Genomic DNA, 9,088 nt, shown 5'->3' on the forward strand with positions numbered 1-9,088 from the left:
TTTCTGGGCTAGATCTTCATGTGACACTTCCGGCGGAAGTAACCACACTGAGCTAGCAGCGTTAGCTTCCAGGCTTCTTTGTGTTTATCGGTGGTTAAAAAACGGCTTTTCTGGGTGAGCTGAATGTTTAAGAGTCTGCAGTAACAATATCTTCGGTTAATCTTCGGAGAGAATCGATCAGAGAGAGACTAACTGCTGCTGAGCGGAAATATTCAGCCTCACCGGAGGAGGAAGGATCGACCATCCGCTCAGACTGCTGGGAAACCCGGATCAGCTCCAGGTAGTTTGTTGATCCAGGCTTTACTGGAGCTTCGACAGTTTCTGGTTTAAAACTTCATTTAAATCTGTTTTGCTCACATTAATGCATCTTCAGTACTTTAAGTCTGTAATATTTTAACTAAACAGGATAAAATATCACCCGCCTTTATTGTTCTGCAGCATCAGGTGTGAAGATTCACACAAAAAAGTTCTTAAAGCTTTAAAAAAAGAAAACCAGAGAAACAATTACAACAATAGCAGTGAAATCAATGTTCTGTACACGATTATAACGGTGCAGTTATTGTAAATAAAAACATCAGACACGATCCAAAGGATGAGCAACTGAGTTACATCACTTTTCCCAAAATGTACATAATGTTCACAGAAAACCTATTTCATCATGGGGGCGGAAATGTGACGTAAAATGTGGTTTAAATGACGTTGAAGGGCCAGAAATGAGCAGATTCTATCTGAGACCCACAGAGTCAAACTAAGAGTCAAATGTTTAGATCTGAGTTTGATTCAGTTTCTGATCTAATCTCTGAAACGACTTTACAAAAAACGAGCTTTAATGAGCGACTCACTGGATAAAACTATAAATATCCATTTCCTGCAGTCAGGCTCAGTACAAGTTATTTACATTATAACCTGAGTTGCTTTAAACTTTTCTCTCTTTTTCACGTTAAAACCTATAAATATGAGGAAATTGAATATCTGGGAAGTTTCATAACTAGCACCACAAAAATATTAAGATTTTAATTTGTGGTTTTAAAGTCTCTACGTTGAAGATGGTAAGAAATAAAGGTTTACTTTATGTTTTACTGTCAGCTGCCCCTCGGCTCTCGGCTGCTTATCAACCTCAGACTGAAACAACAGCCACGTCTCAGAGCCGCTGCAAAGTTTTCAACCTTTTGCTGCTTTTCAGGCTTCAAACATAAAGATGTAAAACTTTTATTATGTTGTGAAGAATCAAGTGGGACACAATCAGGAGGTGGAACAAAGTTTATTGTATATTTTTAACAAATGAACTGCAAAGTGTGGCGTGTAATTTTCTCGGGCTCCTTTCCTGTCAGTCCAGACGTTGAGTTTGTCTCTGAATGATCCTGATGATCCACCTGCTGTGATCAGGTCTATAGAAGCTCTGATGGTCTCTGGGGTTTAAAGCGCAGAGAGAATCATGAGACCCAGGATCACAGCAGGCCGGTCCAGAAGCTCAGAACCGGGTTTGGATCCACAAAGAGCTTCAAACACCTGAAGCAGCTTCTGAGCAGCGATCAGGTTGAAATGGACCAGATGTACCCAGACCCGGCCGACCCGCCAAACCTTCATCTGGACCAAGGAGGAGACTGGTCAGAGAGGCAGCCAACAGGCCCAGGGTCACTCTGGATGAGCTGCAGAGATCTGCAGCTCAGGTGGGACCCTGGATGAATCTGGGCTTTATGGAAGAGCAGCCAGAAGAAGAAAGCTGCTTCTCAGAGACGTCCATGAAAATCTGGTTTAAAGTTTCCCACAAGCCACCTGGGAGACACAAACATGGAGGAGCAGCTCTGGTCAGATGAAAGCATCACCCTGAACACACCATCCCCACGGTCAGACATGGCGGTGGCAGCATCATGGTCTGGGACAGAGAAGATGGAAAACATTGATGGAGCAGAAAACCTGCAGAGGACCTGAGATGGGACGGAGATTTACCTTCCAGCAAGACGACGATCCAAACDTGAAGCAGAACCTACACAGATAAACGTATCCAGGTGTTAGAATGGCCTAGTCAAAGCCCAGCCCTGAATCCAATGGAGAGTCTGTGGAAGAGCTGGAAGCTGCTGTTCTCTCTCCATCCAGCCTCTCTGAGCTCCAGCTGCTTTCAGGAACAATTTCAGTCTCTCCATGTGCAAAACTGAGAAGTTTGTAATCGCAGCACCAGGTGGCGCTACAGAGTTTCAACACGAGGGGCCAGAATATTGACGCCACACGTTGCAGGTTTTTATTTAAAAACCTTTTAAAATATCTAATAAATTTTGTTCCACCTCACGATTCCTGTTGATTCTTCAAAATAATCAATTTTATCTTTTTGTTTGAAGCCTGAAAAGTGGCGAAAGGTTAAAGTTCAAGGAGGCCGAATGCTTTCACAAGGTTCTGTAGATCTGCAGATCAGGTCAGCTGGTTCTGATTTAACGCATAACCAGGCAGTTTATCATGATTCAGCCAAAGTAATGAAATAATGAAAGTAATAAAAACTGCAGTCTGATTTTTATTAATGTTTCTTCCTATTGAGCAGTGAAAGTAAATAAAATGTGTTTCATGTCTTTTGCTTTAAGTATCAACTTACTGGAGGGTTTGTTGTTTGTGCTGCAGAGCCACAGCTAACAGCTAATCGCTAGCTAACAGCTAGAAATAGTGACGTGTTACTGACATCACTGATCAGTTCATAAAGTTGTTTCATTCCAACCTGTTGAATCCATAACTAATGTAAAAACATAGATTTTCCCAAAACGCCGCATGTAGCCGCTCCTAAGTAGGCGGGGCTTGTTGCTCCTACGCCTGAATCAGACGTCTCCTCTGATTGGCTGATAGATGAATATAGCTCATGTTTACATCCATTACTGCTAAGATTTTAATGACTTTTTCACATTTATTTAATAAAACCGCCACACCTCAGTGTTTTCCCAGTAAACCTGGTCAGCCGGGCGCCGAGGCGTCCACCATGTTGTTGTACTAAAGATGTTAAGTTGACAGGAAATGTAAAAATATTACTGGGTAATTATATGCAACAGGAAAACATCTCCAACGAAACGATATTTAAACCCACAACTAGTCTTAAAAACATCAAATCAAAAAATACAAATTGAACATCAATAATTTGCACTTTTGTTTAATCCAAATTAAGTCATCGGCTCCAACGGCCCCCAGAGCTTCAGGGGCCATAAATGCTGATATTTTAACATAAACCACAGATACATAAGGCAAACATTTGTTTATTGAGATGATCAATGCTGTTAAATCGGATTTAATGGTTTCAACATAAATTTAAATATTTTAAATTAACATTTATATGTAAGATTTTAAGGAGCTGGTAGGTTTACTTTGTAAAAGTTCACAGAACAATATTCATAGATTGTTTTGTTACATAGCAACAATCTGATGCTGTGAGTTTAATCTTTGAGTTTGAGCTGCTTGTTCACAAATACAAATTAATGAACTGGATTATAACTGTTTTTATGTTGGCCAGTTAAGCTCCTCCTCCTCCCAGATTAAATGCAACACAGAAGCTGTTAGAGGTGCTGATGGGGCCCCTCAGTCAGATTCTGCCCCAGGCCCCATCAGCCTTGGACCGGCCCTGCAGGATGAGTTAAACCTGCTGCACTGAGCAGAGATGAGCAACAAGCAGGAGATTTAATGAAATGATGCTAATATAGCTTTAGCAGCTCTGACATTTAGTGTCTGTTGAGTTTTTAAATCTCAGAAACTGTTTTGGTTGCTGAAGTTTATGGGATGAAAGTTTCTCAGACCGGAAACATAATACTACTAATAATGAAATAATATAAAACAAGCGTGATGCGTGACTACAGTGAAATCTGCTCCCTGGGCTGAACCTGCATGGTGAGGTTAGCGCTGGTTCGTTAGCCGCTAAACGCTCCGACCAACCGGGACACAGACATGAACTTTACAGGGCAGACAGCGCCACACGCTGGGCAGCGAGTTGAGATGGAAACGCTGCATGATTCTTTGTTCACAAAGATAAATCATCCTCAGCAGCTCTATGTGAATCCTGCGGCTCACACAGCGGGTTTAGACTCTGGTTCTGGAGAATCTTCATTGTAAGTAGCGACACGCAGCACTTGGCCCTGGAGCCGGGGCGCGATGCCCCCCACCGCCAGGAGGTGGCACCCTGCTGCAGAGCCGGTGGAAAAGGAGCATTTGAGGATAAATCTACGGTTTGAATCCTGGTAGTAATTCAGACGGATCCTGGAGGGAGAGTTGATGTCTGGACTTCGGCCCAGAATTCACATACAGAGTGACGGTGGTTCTGATGGACCAGAGCCAGGTTCAGATGAGGTGTAGCATTTTCTGGGTTCTCAGAAGAGAAGAAACATCAAACCCTGTTTGTTTCTCTGTTCATGTTGGGACGTAACGTCTCTGCCAAAGTCCTCGTTTCCTGTTGAAGCAGCAAAACTTTCCAGGTGAGTCCAGCAGAGTGAAGCTTCTGGTCAACCCCAAAGACTCAGAGTCCAGGTAAAGAGTCTGTTCTGTTCTGTAGCAGCATAAACAGATCATCCAGGTGAACACAGATGTCCTGTTCACTTTCTGATCACGAATAAAAAGCAGGAAATAACATAAGAATAACCATAAAAACTGAATATGTTAAATAAAAAACAGGCAAAGATGATCGATGAGGACGAGAGAGAGCAAGATGAGCAGTTCTGAGCACAACGTCGACCCGTTCTGGGTGGTTCCCCCCCTGCCTGGTTGCAGTTTTCTCATCTCAAAGCTTCCTGGACCTGTTTTCATGGATCCTGGTCCGTTTCAGGCTGTGCATCACCAGTAGCTTTAATGCTGCGGTCAGTTTGACTCTAAACAACACAAACCTTGGTCTGCCCTCATGTTGGGACAAAAATAAATAAATTCAACTGAACAGCGAGCGCCAACCTTTATTTATATCTTCAAAATGTTGATTTCCTTCAGCTGAGTTTCTCCTGGTTCACTGAAAACAAACAGAACCTGCTGCTGCTGGTATTAAACTACAATTTTAATTTTATATTTTGTTTCTCCTTCTCAGATTTGTCACATCATGTCTGCCATTAAGCAAAATGTTCTTGCTCATCATTTTGACCTCAACCAACAAGAGATCTCTGCTATGGATCCGAGGGAAACAGAATCTCAACGAATCAAAGAGAGAGAAGAGGAACCAGAACTTCCACAAGTCAAAGCAGAGGAGTATGGACCAGAACCTCTGCAGGTGGTAAAGGAAGGAGACCAGATAATACTGAAGCAGGTAACAGGTGACTTAACAGAAACAGATTCTGGATCTCTTGAAATCAAAGAGGAACCAAAGGAAGTAGAACTGCAACAAATGAAGGAAGATGATGGTCAATCAAGTTGCCAGCAGATGGTCAAGACTGATGATGAAGGCTTCAGTCAGGATGAAAACCAGGATGTACCAAAGGAAGAGACCGAAACATTTATGGTAACGGGTTCTGGATCACTTGAAATCAAAGTAGAACCAGAGGAACTGGAGCTGCAGCAGATGAAGGAAGACGATCACCAATCAGAATCGCAGCAGATGGTAAAGATTGAAGCTGAAGGCATCAATCAGGATTATAACCAGGAAGTACTGAAGCAGGAGACATTAATCATAACTGCGTCTAATAATGAAACGGATCACCAACAACCAGAACTCAGTGGAAACCAAATGTTCTCGCACCAGAAGAGAGTTGAGAAAACCAGAGGGGAAAGTGACCATGCAGAGAAAGGTGTGAAGGACAAGGAAATGTACAGATTAAAAAAATGTAAACAGTGTAATGTATGTGGGAAAGGTTTCAAGTTAAACACCGAGTTAACAATCCACATGAGAACTCACACAGGTGAGAAGCCTTTCTTATGTGTAACCTGCGGAAAAGGCTTCAGTCAAAAATGTAATTTGAATAGCCACATGGGAACTCACACAGGTGAGAAGCCTTTCTCATGTGAAATCTGTGGGAAATGTTTTCGTCAAAAATATATCTTGATTAGCCACATGAGGACTCACACAGAGGAGAGAGCTTTCTCATGTGTAACTTGTGGGAGAACTTTCCGTCACAAGTGTAGTTTGAATAATCACATGAGAACTCACACAGGTGAGAAACCTTTTGCATGTATAACATGTGGAAAAGGTTTCAGTGAAAAAAATACTTTGATAAGGCACATCAGAACTCACACAGGTGAGAAGCCCTTCTCATGTAAAATCTGTGGGAAAAGTTTTCGTCAAAGACATATTTTGAATACCCACATGAGAGTTCACACTGAGGAGAGGCCTTTCTCGTGTGCAACTTGTGGAAAAGGTTTTAATCAAAAAGCCAATTTGAATAGCCACATGAGAACTCACACTGGTGTGAAGCCTTTCTCATGTGTAACCTGTGGAAAATGTTTCAATCAAAAAATCCATTTGGATAACCACGTGAGAATTCACACAGGTGAAAAGCCTTTTTCATGTGAAACTTGTGGAAAATGTTTCCGTGAAAAGCATGTTTTGAATACCCACATGAGAACTCACACAGGTGAAAAGCCTTTTTCATGTGAAACCTGCGGAAAATGTTTCCGTGAAAAGCGTATTTTGAATAGTCACGTGAGAATTCATACAGGTGAGAGGCCTTTCATATGCGGAACCTGTGGGAAATGTTTTGGCCATAAAAATAGTTATACTTACCACATCAGAACTCACAAAAGGGAAACCTTTCACCCATCGTATTTGTCCTAATGATGTCTGGTCCAGCTCTAATTTGACATGCGGTAAAATTTAGTTTCAAAGAAGCATTTTAACATTCCCCATAAGTTGGACAGTTTCTGTCAGAGTGTTCAGAAAAAATGACTCCATTAACATTAATGGCATGTTTGATGGTTTGTAGGTGATAAAGGACTGTACTAAATTCTTACAATAGAGTTGAAATCATGCATGATGTGAAATTATAAAAGGACAAATTTCTTTGTATTTAATTGGTGACAGTTATTGAAATGCATTAATTCTGGGTGTTGTGTGGATTAATGCTGCAGTAAATTTTATTAATGTGATGAAAACTAATAAATTCTCTCAAATGTTTTTGCTTGATCCGTTTTTTCAGATTGTGTTTAAATGGTGAATGATGTTAAATCTGTTGTGAAATGATAAAATGACTTTCAGTATTTAATCAGCTATTGAAGTGGCTGCTGTGGTGCGGATTAATGCTGCAGTAAATTAGATCAATGTACATCAGAGGATCAGCCTGGTCCTCTGTCACATCACTGCTGCAGCTGGGTTAGTGTGGAGGAGAGAACTGTGGATCCAACCACAGCCAGGTGGGAACCAGCAGGCCGCAGATGAGAAAACATTTTGTCACCTTGTAATTTTTACATAGAATTAGAAAATACATTCTGCATGTCTTACTTTTACTGACCAGAACTTTATCAAATGTATTTTAGTAGCTTATGAATTGTATTGTTAATACACACATGCTTTTACATGTGAAAATATTACACTATCGGCACACACTATTACTATTAATGCACACTGTAGACTGTAAAAGAAAAAAAAAAATTCAGAAGGGCACATTTTTTTGTCCAGAAGACAAAGAGAGAAAAGGTGAAAAATAAAATACAATTTAAATAGAGAACAAACAAAAAGAAGCAGAAATCATTTGTGAATTTCTCACCAAAAGACAGGAAGAAAGTGTCGTCCTAAGATCGACCACAGCCTTCAGCTTTCAGCCTGGACATCCGTGTTATAGTCAAGACCACCTGACCAGAGCGCCCTGCGCTACATGACACAATAAAATGTGAAATATGTTCAAAATTGCTTCTCAAATGAATCTGAAAGATCCACATTCCCATGAAACACCTGGATGTTAAATACTTGGAGCTGAAATAAATTTAACCAATGTTAAAAGCAGAACAAACTCTTTATTCTGCAATCCACGGTGGTCTCATGCCATCCCTAAAAAGATAACGCCCTGGGTGTTTGCCCACATTGCTCATGTCAGAAACCACCCCTGTCTGCACCATTAAACAGCAATATAGGGCAAGGCCCTGATGGTAAACAACAGTCAAAACTATGAACACTGACCAAGGAGCAACAAGCAAGAAGTAACCAAGCACAAGACGCTCACCATGACTGTTCTCTCTCTCCTGCTGTATAAAGTCAGGCAGTCTGACACCATGGCAGAAATTACAGCTGCCACTTTGAACAAAAACAATCTAAAGAGCGATGCGCATGCTCTGCATGCTCTTTCGTTCTTGTGTTTTATTTGCTAATTAAATATCATTGTATATTAAATAAAAAATAATGATAGCTACTGCAGTGTACGTAGAGTATTACAAGAACAAAGAACAGCTCTCAGTGAGACTCAAGTCTGATCTTAGTAAAGAGCCGTTCAGAAGAATCGGATTGTTCGTGAATGTCACGTCACTATATTGCAGACTTTTGGACGGTGTTGTCCCATACATGCAACACGTCAGTCAACATCTCCGCACAATAATTCAGCACAGTGAGTGACAACTTTTTTCTTCACAAATGCTTATGTGTCTCTGTACAGCTAGCTTTGCTAACATCAAGTCAACAGAGCTTACCTTCTTTCAGCTTCTTTTCTAAGTAACAAAAAAAGCTAGACGTCCCCACCGTCTGTGAAAACGAAGCGCTGCTGAGTTAGCTGTGGCCATCGAGTTTCTTATGATTTATGCAGCTTTATTATAGTAAATAATAAAGACGTTGTGGTATCCTGATTTAGTAATGTAATTATATTAGTTGTGTTACCACCTCCACGCCACTAGAGGCAGTCACAAGCCAAAAAGATGCGACTAAGGAGCAGATTTAGAAGTACACCGAAAGCTACAGAAAAACTGAGCTGCACTGAAGTAAATAAAAGAGAAGTTCAAATACATTCTGAGAGTGGAACTCCTTCCTAAAGGTGAAAATATATCACAGATTTCAAAAGAAAATAAAACTGAAGTATAGGAAATAGCGCCCCCTACACTTCTGGATTGCAATGACCCCATTTCCAAATAAGGTAAGAGACTGACAGTGGTCCTTCCTGCCCCTTCCTGTTTGCTGCAGTGAGGTCTTTCTCCCTGGCGGTGCGGAGCGGCGAGGAGGAACTGCATCTGATCG

General features: G+C 41.1%; 1 protein-coding gene across 1 annotated transcript; it reads left to right on the forward strand.

Annotated features, from left to right (window-relative positions):
* The first annotated feature begins 28 nt into the window (after positions 1-28).
* LOC103463210 (zinc finger protein OZF-like) lies at positions 29-7,048 on the forward strand. Its single transcript, XM_008406439.1, has 2 exons — positions 29-280; positions 5,033-7,048. The coding sequence occupies exon 2, from the start codon at positions 5,045-5,047 to the stop codon at positions 6,707-6,709; it is 1,665 nt and encodes a 554-aa protein (XP_008404661.1). The 5' UTR covers positions 29-280; positions 5,033-5,044; the 3' UTR covers positions 6,710-7,048.
* The last annotated feature ends 2,040 nt before the right edge of the window (positions 7,049-9,088 follow it).

The sequence above is a fragment of the Poecilia reticulata genome, linkage group LG4 (genome assembly GCF_000633615.1).
Source record: "Poecilia reticulata strain Guanapo linkage group LG4, Guppy_female_1.0+MT, whole genome shotgun sequence".
Classification (NCBI taxonomy): domain Eukaryota; kingdom Metazoa; phylum Chordata; class Actinopteri; order Cyprinodontiformes; family Poeciliidae; genus Poecilia; species Poecilia reticulata.